Below are 14,607 nucleotides of genomic sequence, written 5' to 3'. Positions count from 1 at the left end.
AAGAGGAGAGAGAAGAGAGAGAAGGGGAAGAGGTGGGAGAAAGTAGGGGGTGGGTAGAGAGGGGTTGGGAGGGGAAGGGAGGGGAGAGGCAGGCTTGGCTGTCCTATGGGCCCCGCCGTATCCACCACTCCCGAGAAAGATAGCCGCTCGGGAAGAAAGCGCCCGCTTCGGTCCGGGAGAGGAGGATTCGCGTCCCTGCCACTGCGGTCCTCTCGGACGCCGCGGCGTCCCCAGCCCTTCAGGTCCCACGCCCGAAAGATCACGCTCATCCCCACGGCTGGCGTCCAGCTCGGCGGACGGGTCAATTGACGTCCCGGGTCAATCCCTCCAGGCCCCGCCCTCCGGCCTCAAGGCGCACGCGCCGCACAGGGGCGCCTTTTACGACGCTTGGCTCGCTGCGCTTGGCGGCGGGCGCTCCGGAGCGGAGCAGGCGCCGGTCGAGCGGCGGCTCCGGGGAGTCGCAGGCGGGCGGCGTCGCCATGTCGCACGGGCACAGCCACGGCGGGGGCGGCTGTCGCTGCGCCGCCGAACGCGAGGAGCCGCCCGAGCAGCGCGGCCTGGCCTACGGGCTGTACCTGCGCATCGACCTGGAGCGGCTGCAGTGCCTCAACGAGAGCCGCGAGGGCAGCGGCCGCGGCGTCTTCAAGCCCTGGGAGGAGCGGACCGACCGCTCCAAGGTGGGCTGCCCGGGCGGGCCCGGGGCCGCGGGGCCTCCGAGGGTAGACAGGCAGGGAAACTGAGGCCCAGAGGAGCAAGGTGGGCGTTTGGCCTCCATTCCAAGGCGGCGGGGGCTTGTCAGGAACGAGAGGATTGCTGCCTCTCTCCCTCTGACCATTGGTCCAAATGGCTGCCCGACGGCACCACCTGGCCGCGAGTTTCCAACCTAGAGCCCAGGCCCCTTGGAAAGCCATTTGAAGGCTCCCCAGAAGCACACACATAAGCACCGGTCTTTGAATTCGCAGCCCGGAAAACCCCCCATTAGAATCCCTCTAGTTCAGAGGGTCCGTGGTGATCAGACTGGCTGAGACTCATTATCCTCAAGCTATTAGGACCCTGGGGGGCGGGGTGGGGGTTCAGCTCTGTTTGCATCACATGCCCTTGGTAGAACAGGGAGGCAAGATGCCTGAAATTGCGGGCTCTCAGCAGGTATGTGTTGCTTTCTCCCCCCACCCCCAGTTTGTTGAAAGTGATGCGGATGAAGAGCTTCTGTTTAATATTCCGTAAGTATCTCCTTCGCACTTGCCTCAGGCGAAGTAGGCTGTACCCAGTTGTCTCTTCAGATGGCTTCATTCATTGGCTGTGCCAAGAGTGCACATCTGTTTCCAGAAATGGGAGAGATTGCTTTGGTGGGTTTGAGGGAGAAAGTTTCATAGCGTGTGTGTGTGTGTGTGTGTGTGTGTGTGTGTGTGTGTGTGTGTGTTGAATTAATAATGGAGAGACTGAGGTAAATTTCTTAGAGTTGTGGAATGACAGGACCTTTAAAATGACTCCAAGTGACAAGGGAGTAAATTGGGCTGAGAGAGGGAAGGGTCTGGGGGTCACACCGCTTCGTGGGGTTCCATCCCAGGTAGACAACCTTCTCGTTTGCATTCTGGCAGATTCACGGGCAATGTCAAGCTCAAAGGCATCATCATCATGGGAGAGGACGATGACTCACACCCCTCTGAGATGAGACTGTGAGTAGCAAGCCTGAGGCCCTCGTCAGACTCCCACCTGTCTCTTTCTGCTAACGTTTCATTCCAGGGGTAGGGAGATGGCTCAGGGGGTAAGAATGCTTGCTGCACAAGCATAGGGATCAGAACTGGGATCCCCAACACCCAGGTGAAAAGCTGGTGGGGGCACCGTCCTGTGGGGACTTGCAGGAGGTCAGCCTGGCTCCAAGTTCAAAGGGACCTGTCTCGAGGGAGCAGGTAAAGAATGATGGAGGAGGACACCTGATGTCTGCCTCTAGCCTCGATGTGCATATACCACACAGCTAGGTTGGTCAGGCTGGGTGTGACAGTGCCCACTTGTAATCCTAGCACTCAGGAAGCTGAGGCAGGAGGATTATTGTGAGTTCAGTGGATTGACCTCGTTCTCATTTACTTTGAAATGTATGTATTGCTTCCTGAATTGATTATGTATAGAAATAAGTTATTTAAGTAATATATACATGAATAAAAATAGAAGCTTTGCTTTATTTTTGAGACAAGGACTCATGTAGCCCAGGCTGGCCTTCAGCTTCATACCCCTACCTCCATTTTCCAAATTACAGGTATGTGCCACCATGCCCAGGTGACTTTATTGACTTTTGATCCAGGTTCTCAATGAGTAACCCTGGCTGGCCTGGAACTCACAGAGATCTGCCTTTCTCTGCCTTCTGAGTGCTGGGATTAAAGGCGTGTACCACCCTGCCCAACTGACTTTTTGTGTTTTGTGCCCCTGGGGCACAAACAGCCTCATCCCCAGCCTGGTGACTATCTTAGATTAAGCATCCTTAAGGCCAGCTGCTTATCTCTTTTCCAAGTGCTGACTGACACCATTCATTCAGACGGTGTAAAACAAATGCCAGTTGTTGATGACGTTGCAATTTCCTTAATGACCTGGCTGCAGGTTCCTGAATGTTCTTCATGGCTGCTCTTGTTGTTGCAAACAGTAACATCTTTCCACCATTGTGCTGACATGGGGTCACTCCACCCGCATCTGTGTGGCCTCATAGCCAAGTTCCATGTAGCTCTGGCAACACCAGATCTGTCGTTGGCACTACTGGTAGTCCTCCCTTCTGGAGAGTTTGGTTTTTTGGTGCTGCCCTCCTGAAAGAAGAGGAATGTGCTTTTTTGTTTGTTTGTTTGTTTTTTGTTTTTTGTTTTTGTTTTTTTTTTTGAGCTGAGGATCGAACCCAGGGCCTTGCGCTTGCTAGACAAGCGCTCTACCACTGAGCTAAATTCCCAACCCAAGGAATGTGCTCTGTGATGCTGTGGAAATGTTGAAAATTTTCAAGACAGGGCTAGGAGCATAGCTCGGTCACCTGCTTGCCTGCAGTCACGAGGACCTAGGTTGCATCTCTGGCACCGACATGGTCGAGTGTACTCATAATAATCCCTGGGGCTCATTGGCCAGCCAGCCTCACCTAATTGGTGAGCTTCTCGCCAATAAGAAACCCTGTCTCAAAATAGGTGGATGGCATTCCCGAGGATCACACCCAGGGTTGTCCTGTAACTACCACACAAACGTACAGACATAAATTCTCACACACACACACACACACACACACACACACACACACACACACACGCATTAAAAGGGTGGAGAGATGGCTTAGTGGTTAAGCATAGTGACTCCTTTTCCAGAGGACTCAGGTTCAATTCCCAGCACCCCCCTGGTGGGTCACAATCGTTTCTTAACTCCAGTTCCAGGGGATCTGACAACGTCTCTATCCTCTGAGGTACCAGATGCACAGATGAGGTACATAGACATACATGGAAGGACTCGGACATAAAATAATAAAAAGAAAAGGACCACAGAGAGATGGCTCAGTGGTTAAGAGAAGTTAATGTTCTTACAGAGGACCAGGATTTGATTCCCAGCACTCATGTCAGGTGGCTCACAGCTGCCTGTAACTCCAGTTTCAGGACTCCAACGCCCTCTTCTGGTGTCCTTGGTCACCTGTGTGTATGTGATAGATACACACAAACTCATACAGGCCCACACATATAAACACTAAATAAATCTTCCTCATGCTGGATTGCCTTGCCAGGCTAAATGCAGGGGAAGGTACTAGATATCCCTGCCCCTTTCTAAGCAAATTCGGAGGAGAGGTGAATTGAGGAGGGTGGGCAGAGGGGGTGTGCGGGGAGGGAGTAGGAGGAGAGGAGAGAGGGGAGGCTGTGGTAGGGCTGTAAAATAAGTTAATAATAAATAATAAATCTTTAGGAAAAAATTAAGCTAGGTATAGTATCTCATGCCTATAATCCTAGCACTTGGAAGGAAGATGGGATTGCTGAGAATGTGAGACCAATCGGAACGATATAGTGAGCTCCAGGCCGGTTTGGGCTACTGCATAACACCCCATTACAAGAAAACAACATTTTTAAAAGTTTTAAAATAAAATAATAAAACTTAATTTGGGGCTAAGGTTGTAGCTCAGTGGTAGAGGACAGAGCATGTGTGAGGTCCTATGTCCTGTCCCTGCACCCTTGGAGAGGACTAAAATTCCATTCCCAGTAACTACACTGGATGGCTCACAATCATCTGTAACTCCAGCTCCAAGGGATCAGACACCCTCTTCTGGCCGGCCTCCTTGGTGTGTGACATTCACTCACAGAAATACACACATTAATAAAAATATATCTAGGGCTGGAGAGATGGCTTAGTGGTTAAGAGCACTGGCTGCTCTTCCAGGGGTCCTGAGTTCAATTCCCAGCATCCACATGATTGCTTACAACTGCCTATAACTGCAGTCCCATGGGATCTGATGCCCTCTTCTGGTGTGCAGATGTAGATGCAGACAAAACACTCATATACATAAACAAATCTTTAAAAAAAAAAAAGTAAATCTTAACAGTGTATCTCTGGGGCTGGAGAGATGGCTCAGAGGTTAAGAGCACTGGCTGCTCTTCCAGCGGACCTGGGTTCAATTCCCAGTAACCACATGGTGGCTCACAACTATCTGTAATGAGATCTGGCGCTGCCTTGTGGCATGCAGGGATATATGCAGGCAGAACACTGTATACATAATAAATGAATAAATCTTTAAAAGAAAAGTGTATCTAGCTGGGTGGTGGTGGCCCATTCCTTTAATGCCAACACTCAGGAGGCAGAGCCAGGCAGATTTCTGAGTTCAAGACCAGCCTGGTTTACAGAGCAAGATCCAGGACAGGCACCCAAGCTACACAGAGAAACCCTGTCTCGAAAAACAAAAAAAAGTATATCTGTATGTGCTGAATCTTTTTTTTTTTTTTTTTTTTTTTTTTTTTTTTTTTTTTGTATTGTCATTTCTTTTATTCTGGGCAAACAAATTAAAACATCAAAAAGAAAAACAAATAATTAGTCAGCCATGGCTGTGGGCTCCTTTAATTTCAGTGTTCTCTAACTGGCCAATCTATGTGTTCAGAGCCAGAAGTTTCTGCATCGTGAGTTTCAAGCCTGTCACAAAATGAGACCCTGTCATGCTGAATCCTTTTAATGAAACCGGATGTTTGATCTGATACTTTGTCTGCTTTGGATACTTAGTTACTGGGAGGTTGACTGGTTTCAGTCAAGCTGGTGTTTCCATGTAGTTCTCTGGTTAACAGTGTGGTCTGTGGAGCAAAGTGAGTTCCTTGTCACACTGTATACTTGCTAACTGCTCCATGACTTCCCGACACTGTTCATCTTTGTGCTTTGGTTTATTTTATGTGTATGTGTGTTTGCCTGGGAGTATGTAAATATATATGTGCACCACATGTGTGCAGTCACCTGTAGAGGTCAGAAGAGTGTCCTGGATCTTCTGGAACTGTAGTTATAGGTGGTTGTGATCCACCATATGGGTGCTAGGAACCAAAACTGAGTGCTCTTAATCTCTCCAGCCCCATGGGTTTTTATTTATTTATTTTTCTGAGGCAAGGTCTTTCTACATAATCCAGGCTGGCCTGGAACTTATAGAGATCCCTCTGCCTCTTCTGCCTCCCGAGTGCTGGGGTTGAAAGTGGTGTGCCACCAAGCCTGGCAGTTTTTTGGAGGGAGGGGCATTTTGAGACAGGGTTTCTCTATGTAGCCCTGGCTGTCCTGGAACTTAGTCTGTAGACCAGACTGACCTCAAACTCACAAAGATCCACCTACCCCTGCCCCCTGAGTGCTGGATTAAAGGCGTATGCCATCTGACTTTTTTGTTTTGTTTTGTTTTGAGAGGAGACCTCACACAGTACAAGCTGGCCTCTAACTTAACTATGTAGCTGAGGCTGGCCTTAAACTCCTGGTCCTCCTGTTTCTGATTCCCAGGTGCTGGGATCACAGGTGTGTACCACCATGCCTGAGAAGCTTTTTCTTTTCTTTTTAAAGCCCCCCTCCCCCACAGTCGTCTTCTTCTGCAGCACAGACTGGTCTCAAGCTCATGGCAGTCTTCTTGTGTCAGCCCTTCACTTGCTGGCATTGGGTCACTGTGCCTGGTAATCTGTTGTTAACCATATTTGTGCTCCTGTGCTATAGGATACTAGAAGGTGTTCCTTCTACCTAGCTCATCCTGTACTAGTTAATCATTCTTCCTGTGTGCTCACACCCTTTTCCATACTCAAAGTCAACCTGTTTTGCTTCTAGGTATATGTGAGAGCAGGCAGCGTCTGTCTGTCTGTCTTTAGCTTATTTCACTTAACATAATATCCTTTAAGCTTGTCTACATTGCATCAAATGACAGAGACAGATTTTATTCTTTTTATAACTGAACAGCATCCTCTAGTGTGCTTACGTCACGTTTTCTCTGTTCATTCATGTGTTGATGGGACTGAGGTTGAGTCTGTGTCTTGGCCGTTGTGAATCGTGCCATAATAAGCAGCAGATGGCGGTAGGAGTGCACATGTCTCTCCCAGACTCACTTCCTTTCCTTTGGGCATTTGCTCAGTAAGGGAATTGTTAGATCATACGGTATTTCTAGTTCCTGTTTTGTTTTTCTTTTTTTTTAAAGAATTTTCCATCATCACACCCCTAATTTACATTCCTATATACAGTGTTTGTGTGTTTCCCTTTCTCTGCTTCCTCACCAGTATTCCCTTTTTTGTTGTTGTTTTTTTGAGACAGGGTTTCTCTGTGTAGATTTGGAGCCTGTCCTGGAACTCACTCTGTAGCCCAGGCTGGCCTCGAACTCAGAGATCTGCCTGCCTCTGCCTCCAGAGTGCTGGGATTAAAGGCGTGAGCCACCACTGCCTGGTTTCCTCACCGGTATTTCTTTCTTATCTTTTTGATAGTAGCCATTGTGACAGGGTAGAATGATAGCCCATGGTTTAGGTGTGCATTTCCTTGGTTAGTGACTCTGAATATCTTTTCATGTTCTTGTTGGATTCTTGAATATTTTCATTTTGGAGTTTTGAGACAGGGTCTTACTATATAACCCAGACTGACCTCAAACCTGGGCTCTTCCTGGCTCTGCCTCCCAAAAGCTGGGATTCCAAGCATGTGTCATCTCTGCTTGTGTGCCTTTGAGAAATGTCTTCTCACATCTTTCGTTCTTTATCCAGGTTGTCTGCTCTTCTGTGGCTGAGTTGAGCTCCATATGTATTTTGGACGTTACCCCTTTTGGAGTAGCTTGCACTACTTTCTGTCATTCTGTAGGTTGAAAGATGGATTTTTAACGACAGTGCTACGCTGCCTCATAATGCTGCTCGTGAATGCTCACTGTTATTATCCTGCTGTGGGTCATTCTTGGAAACACTTTGAAGCAAACACTTGCTTTCTTAAATGACACACATTCTGCTGCGGAGAAATTATAGCCCTTCCTTTGTGGGTGTGTTAGCAAAATACCTGGAGGAGCATTCGGCTGAGTGCTTCAGAATTTGTTTGGTGTTTTTGTTTTTAAATATCTTCTTTACTGGCAATTTTAACTTTCCAAAGCCTTTTATGAGTTTGTGGTCTTTGTGTACTCTTTTTGAAGTGGAAACCCCCCTGGTTGTATTTTAAGAAATATTACTGGGCATGGTGGCACAGACCTTTAATCTTAGCACTTGGAAGGCAGAGGCAGGTGGATCTCTGTGAGTTCAGGGCCAGCCTGGTCTACCTAGCAAGTTTTAGGACAGCCAGGGTTACATAATAGAGAGACCCTGTCTCAAAAAAGAAAGGAAGGAAGGAAGGAAGAAAAGAAATATAATATGATGGTGTTTGGGTGATTTTTAGACATGAAACCCGCTTGAGTGTTGGGCAACCTGATCTTATCTCTTAACTGTGTTTAATATTTCCGCTGAAGTATACATTTTCCCATCAGTAAGCTGTTTTAGTTCACATTGCAGCATGGGCTGAATGTGCTGAATTGACTCTTTTCCCTGCAGTCCCTGCGTGTGACCCAGCTCAGCGTTCTCTACATTGCTTCCTGGGATCTCAGATCACTTGAAGATGCCACTGGATTGGACTGTGGTTCCTAGCTCTTGACTTGCTTTTTCTTTTTCTTTTTCTCTCTCTTTCTTTCTTTTTATTTTTGTTTCTGTTTTTCGAAACAGGGTTTCTCTGTGTAGCTTTGCGCCTCTCCTTGAACTCACTCTGTAGCCCAGGCTGGCCTCGAATTCACAGAGATTCGCCTGCCTCTGCCTCCCAAGTGCTGGGATTAAAGGCGTGCGCCACCACTGCCCGGCTTGACTTGCTTTTTCATTCTTCTCTCTCCCTCTGTTTCTTCTTCTTTCTTTCTTTCAAGGTGGGGTCTTGCTGTTTGCCTACAGTGGCCCCAATGAGCTCTGCTCAGCAGTCCTCTTGCTCTGTTTCCCTGGTAACCAGGGCTGCAGGCCTACACTGCCCCTTCCAGCTTCGTCGTTGGCCTAGATGTTTATATGTTAATGCCAGTAAAATACCATTTTGATCTTAACTTTGGATCTCCTTTTGATGGAACTGGGGCTAGTTGAGCAGTCAGTAGGGAGTTATAAAACACTGAAAAATTTAATAATGCATATTCCTTGACTTTTCTTCCCTTTTTTTCCCTCTCAGGTACAAGAACATCCCACAGATGTCCTTTGATGATACAGAAAGGGAACCTGATCAGATCTTCAGTCTGAACCGAGATGTTACGGGAGAATTAGAGTATGCTACAAAGTAAGCACGGGACCTGTCCTCTACTCTGTGTCTTTTCTTCCTTTCATTTTGGAGAAGGGTCTTGATATACAGCCCAGGCCGGCCTTGAACTCAGTCCTCCTGTGTATCTGTCTCCTCATAGAACATACTCACTTGCCCTGGCCTGTGCCATGGCTTCTCTTCGCTTGCAGTGAGAAGTCAGCCTGTGAGCTTGCCTCTTTGTTTTGGCCAGTATCCTGCTCTCTGAGCATTGGAATCAAGTTACAGCAGCAGAGGAAGCTTGATCCTTGGCATAGCCAACTTTTGGCAGAAATCAGTGCACATCACAGACGTGTTAACTTGGAAGCTTTGGGCAGTCCTGGCTGAGCAGCTAGTATGGTGTAGCCTAGAGTTTGCAGAATTCCTCTGCAAAGTGGGTTTATGGCAGACTTGGTTACCTGTGTCCACCTGGTCTCTTCTTTAGTGTTCTCTTTCTCCTAAGGGGGAAGTTGACATGATAGACATGGGTTAGAACCCTGCTTGGTCACATGCCATTCCTGTTTCTTTCTTTTTTTTTTTTTTTTGGTTTTTCGAGACAGGGTTTCTCTGTGTAGCTTTGCGCCTTTCCTGAAACTCACTTGGTAGTCCAGGCTGGCCTCGAACTCACAGAGATCCACCTGGCTCTGCCTCCCAAGTGCTGGGATTAAAGGCATTGCGCCACCACCGGCGCCATTCCTGTTTCTTGAAGTTAGGGCCATTGTATATATATTCCTTCCTTCTTGCCATATATTCCTGGCTGGGCTGGAATTAACGTGCAGACCAGACTGACCTTAAACTTGTGGTAATCCTCCTGCCTCTGCCTTCCGGGTATAGTGATGACATATGCCACTCTGTCAGTTGTGGTGTTCATTTTTCTGTCCTTCCTGCCTTAGACGAGGCCTGGCAGATGCTTAGTAAGTGTTCACTGCATGAATTGTGCTCCAAAGGACACAGGGGAAGGACCAGGTGTCCTCTGGTGTCTGCTGCAAGTTGGGGCCGAACTGTTGTCCTCCATGGTAAACTGTGTCTTCTCTCCCTCTTCCTTTCTGTCCTCTAGAATTTCCCGGTTCTCAAATGTCTATCATCTCTCTATTCATATTTCAAAAAACTTTGGAGCAGATACCACGAAGATCTTCTATATTGGCCTGAGAGGAGAGTGGACTGAGGTAAGAGAGATTGATCAGTGTGTGTCCGCACCCCGTGGGGCAGGAGCTCCAGGGAGAGAGCAAGGGAGGTGTTGGTTGCTCCGTCTGTTTATAATTTTCCTTTCTTTTTTGTTTGCTTTGTTTTGAGACAGGCTCTCAACATACAGTCCTAGCTGGCCTAGAACTCATTCTGTAGACCAGGCTTGCCTGGGTCTCACAGAGGTCCACCTGCATCTGCCTCCTGAGTGCCTGGCTTCATAATTTTTCTTGATTTCATCATAATAATGTTTTTCATTGGATAGACTCTTTTTTTTTTTTTTTTTTTTTTTTTTTGGTTTTTCGAGACAGGGTTTCTCTGTGTAGCTTTGCGCCTTTCCTGGAACTCGCTTTGGAGACCAGGCTGGCCTCGAACTCACAGAGATCCGCCTGCCTCTGCCTCCCGAGTGCTGGGATTAAAGGCGTGCGCCACCACCGCCCGGCTTGGATAGACTCTTAAGTTTTTTGTTTTTCTAATTCATGTATTTAATTTTCTGTATGTATTTATGGGTATATGGGTATAGGTATATGTGTGCCTCAGTATGTGTAGCTCACAGGACAACTTGTGGGAGTCATTTCTCTCCTTCCACCATATTGGTTTCAAGTGTAGAACTCGGGTCATCAGGCTTGGGCGAAGGCATCCTTACCTGCTGAGCTGCCTTGCTGGCCCTGCTATAGGTGATATTAAGGGAATGGAAATGATATCATTCCTATCAGTTCAGTTTTGAAGTTTTAGTTTTCATGAGTGTTTTGATAGAGGGTGTGGGTGCGTCTCAGTGACAGCTTGCTTAGCCCGTGGGAGGCCATGGGTTCCACCCCATCTCCCATTCTTGACAATCTCTTATTCTGGGCACCGGAGATCAGGTAAGTTCCTGTTCTCACCTGGATTTGCTTGGCTGCTGAGAATCCTTAGTAGTGGATAGTGGTCTTTTCCGGCTTCTCAAGATTAAAGTGCTGGCAGAGGGGAGCTTCCTAGAGCACACAAGGCAGGCAGCCTGACCGAGGACTGCTGCACTGTACGCGCTCCGGGAAAGGAGGGTTCCCTAGTGGCCACTGAGCTCACCTCTCTCTTTGCTTGTAGCTTCGCCGGCATGAGGTGACCATCTGCAATTACGAAGCATCAGCTAACCCGGCAGACCACCGAGTCCATCAGGTCACCCCACAGACACACTTCATTTCTTAAGGGCCGGCCCAGGCTCCCTCGGATGCACTGTGGGTGAAGATTGCGACCACCTGCTGGGAAGGACTGAGGAGGCACCAGCAAGAGTTGCCTGCTGCAGCCTCGGCCAGGCTCTGTCTTGGGCTTTGCTGCCGGAACCTGGCCTGTGGAAACCGCCTCTTCACCAGGAGCGGTGTGGGTGCCAAGGGACAGACGTCCCCTAAATCTGCAGAAAACAGGCTTAGGCTGGGTGGCATCTGGCAGCCATGGATAACGTTTGCTTTTCAGACAGTGTGGCCATGGGATCCCAAGTGTCTTGTTGCTTGTGGCAGGTTTTTTGTGTGTGATTTGTCCTTTTTAAAAAAGGAAGCTTCCTCGGCTGCAGGAATCCTTCTGAAACCTGAGTTTTGTGTTTGTGTTAGCCATCAGGAAGATCTCCAGCTAGAAACACACGCCCCTGCTTGCTCCTCCTCCCTGTCATTGCTCAGCATTTGTGTCAGAGTGCCCAGCTGGTGTTACGTATCACGCACAAGTGTCCCATGATGGTGGCCGGAAGGGAAGGAGTCTCCTGGTGAATGACTGCTTTCGGGAGGTCTCTTCTCACTGTCTAGCCAGGCGGGTGAGAGAGCATGAGGTCATTTCTCTGGGTGACCTGGTTGGGGTAAGGCTGAGACTAGAGACTACCCTGGGGACCTCCTTGGTGTTTACTTGCTTCTAACTTGTGTTGTAAACTAAGTGCTCAAATCTGGAGACCCTGGTTCTTCTGTTCATGGCTTTATTCACTGTGACTCATGAGCTTCCTAATAAATCCTTGCCAGACTTTTGTCTTTTCTTCTGTGCTCTCGGTACTGTGAAACTTACTAGCAGGCAAAACACCCATGCACATGAAATAATATTAAACATACGTGGATTCTGGAGGCGTCGGACAACGTGAGGACAAGGTTAGTGAGAACAATTGCTTCACAGTGAACAGAGGTAGCAGCACCTGGTGAGAATCCTAGTGTCAGAAAGCACTGAGACCCTGTTTTCTCATTAAGTAGGAAGAGTTGGTGAGGGAAGGCGTGCTGAATCTGGTCCTGGAGGATTCCAGGATGGCCCATCCTAGTCAAGGAGGATGTGCAGTTCTTTCTGAAAAAAAGGTCTGCCACTCAGCCTTGTTGGGAATCCAAGTTCTGAACTAAACTGGAGTGCAAACAGTTCTCTCAGTGCATGAAGGCTATCTACTCAGCCACAGCTTGCTTTGTGTGAGCCATTCTGAAGGTGTGCAGAAAGGCTAGTGGGTAGGGGTGTAGTTCAGCAGTGGATACTTGCTAGCTAGCATGTGCAGGGCCCTGGGTTTGGTTCCTAGCACGAAGATAAAATTATGGCTATTTAAAAATTTTGGCCGGGCGGCGGTGGTGGCACATGCCTTTAATCCCAGCACTTGGGAGGCAGAGGCAGGCGGATCTCTGTGAGTTCCAGGCCAGCCTGGACTACCAAGTGAGTCCCAGGAAAGGTGCAAAGCTACACAGAGAAACCCTGTCTCGAAAAACCAAAAATAAAAATAAAAAATAAAAAAAAATAAAAAATAAAAATTTTGGATTAAGGGGAAATGTAAAGTTAAAAACCTCAAAACAGGGCCATGCAGATGGCTCAGTGGGTCCAAGTGTTTGCTGGTCAAGTCTGACAACCTTAGTTGGGATCCCCAGAACCCAACTGAGAAGCCAGAGGCTGTGGCTCATGTCTGTAATCCCAGTGAGATGGGCAGAATCGGGAGATTCCCCAGGAAGTGCTCAGGCCAGCTTGACTGGAGTAGACAGTACAGCAGCAAAACAGACTGCCTAAAAAATGAGGCTGGCTGGGCATGATGGTCCCTCCCAGTCCTTGGGAAGCAGAGGTAGGCACATCTCGGTGAGTTTAAGGCCGGTCTGGTTTACAGAGCAAGTTCTGAGAACCAATGGCTGAACATGTTCTCCGATGTGAACAAAGTAAGTATACACGTCATACAAAACACCCAACACCTCTAAACACTAGCCCATTTGTTCCACTAATATGTGCTCATGTGTAGCTCCTGAAACTGGACTTGTAGGTTTGAAGCATCACTTGCCAAAGTGCCCACATGGTGAGTCTACCGGACCTGCATTTCATCCATAAACCAAGCCTGCAGGATTCTGCAGTCGGGGGCTGGCTTATTGTATTATTTTCTTCTCCTTAGGGTTTCTCTGTGTAATAGCTCTAGCTGTCCTGGAACTCTCTCTGTAGACCAGGCTGGCCTTGCCTCCTGAGTGCTGGGATTACAGGTGTGTCACCACCCCCTGGCTGTTTTCTACTCTTTTCCCCTTTCTTTTGTGACAGCCACCTCCAGGTCTTTGGCTTGCTGTGGTCCCTTGATCCTAGTATTCCAAGCGCCATCTCCATGACCTGTGTTGCCTTAAATACAAGAACAAGCTGCTGCTTGGCCTGGAGGGGAAGTGCTTTGTTGAGGTTCCAAGCTTGTATTGATTTGGGTTCACAGAAAAAAATTAGTGTAGGTTAAACCAGGAGAAAGAGTCCTCAGTTGCTCAGGGACCCCTGTGACTCATTTCCTGTTTGCAGATCCCTACTGGTTCTCTCTCGGATTCAATCCTTGTTCAGCTTGTCTCTCAGCCTGGACTCCAAGCCCAATTTCCACTTCACCTGTGTGACTCAGTGGTGATCAGATGAAACCCTTTTGTTCTCAGCTCGCAGCTGGTGGCATTTTGTGCAACCTTCAAGGCATCACTCGACAAGGAGAGTGTCAAGCCGACACTGCCAGTGCTGTTGAGTGTCCTGATACAGCCTGCATCCTTTCCCAGGGTCCTTCAAGTGATTAAGGCTTCACACTGTGATTTTACAGTGTTCAAAGCGAGTTTACATGGCCTCATTGGAGCTTAACAGCAAAGTTATGAAATAGCAGGTGGTTATTATCATTTTATAGCCGAGAAAGCCGGTCAGGAAAGGCAGATTACAGTGTAATCTTGAGGTTGCTATTTATTTACTTCCTTTCTCCGAGCCTTAGTTTCTTCGTCTGTAAAGATAAGCGTTGGAGTACTGTGATCTCAGGTCTTTTCCGGTCAGGGTGAATGACTGCTTCCATGACCCTGTGACACTGAAATAGGGCTTGGAAACCAATATGGAGGATGAGCAAGAAGAGAGATGAACAAGAAGACAGATCTAAAGTGCACGAGGTGTGTAGTTTTGTGAAGCATTCACAAGTTTTGTGAAGGAAGCCGGTCTCTGAGATGTTAAAGTGTTCCACTACAGTAACCATTTTACTATACATGTATACAATACTGTGCGCTGGAGACATAGGCAGTCAAATGTATCTTAATAAAACCAAACAGTGGTTAATACCCAAGACGACACCTGGAAGTGTGCCCTGCCCTATGGGGATGGGAAGTGGCATGCCTCTCCTCCAGGACGAAGGTCGGCTAGAAGGGCTTGGCTGGCAGGCATCTGGAAATCTCATGTCATGTCCAGACGCTGCAGGTGACAGCGTCGCATCACAGGGAGTGGTCCCACTGTGGGCAA

At 48.1% G+C, this 14,607-nt stretch overlaps 1 protein-coding gene across 1 annotated transcript; it reads left to right on the top strand.

Annotated features, from left to right (window-relative positions):
- The first annotated feature begins 385 nt into the window (after positions 1–385).
- Pithd1 (PITH domain containing 1) lies at positions 386–11,899 on the top strand. Its single transcript, XM_042272096.2, has 6 exons — positions 386–677; positions 1,177–1,220; positions 1,599–1,676; positions 8,638–8,742; positions 9,797–9,905; positions 11,002–11,899. Exons 1-6 carry the CDS (start codon positions 480–482, stop codon positions 11,101–11,103), a joined length of 636 nt encoding a protein of 211 aa, XP_042128030.1. The 5' UTR covers positions 386–479; the 3' UTR covers positions 11,104–11,899.
- Positions 11,900–14,607: the final 2,708 nt, after the last annotated feature.

Source organism: Peromyscus maniculatus, chromosome 2, assembly GCF_049852395.1.
Source record: "Peromyscus maniculatus bairdii isolate BWxNUB_F1_BW_parent chromosome 2, HU_Pman_BW_mat_3.1, whole genome shotgun sequence".
Classification (NCBI taxonomy): domain Eukaryota; kingdom Metazoa; phylum Chordata; class Mammalia; order Rodentia; family Cricetidae; genus Peromyscus; species Peromyscus maniculatus.
Note: the sequence above shows the minus strand (reverse complement) of the source record. Positions and strands in the feature narration are given on the sequence as shown.

What these genes read in the sequence shown, in the direction of transcription:
- Pithd1 (XM_042272096.2), top strand. Translation starts at nt 480, where the DNA reads ATGTCGCACGGGCACAGCCACGGCGGGGGCGGCTGTCGCTGCGCCGCC. An exon ending in AGCGGACCGACCGCTCCAAG is followed by an intron (nt 678 to 1,176) that starts GTGGGCTGCCCG and finishes CCCCACCCCCAG; the next exon opens with TTTGTTGAAAGTGATGCGGA. An exon ending in CACCCCTCTGAGATGAGACT is followed by an intron (nt 1,677 to 8,637) that starts GTGAGTAGCAAG and finishes TTTCCCTCTCAG; the next exon opens with GTACAAGAACATCCCACAGA.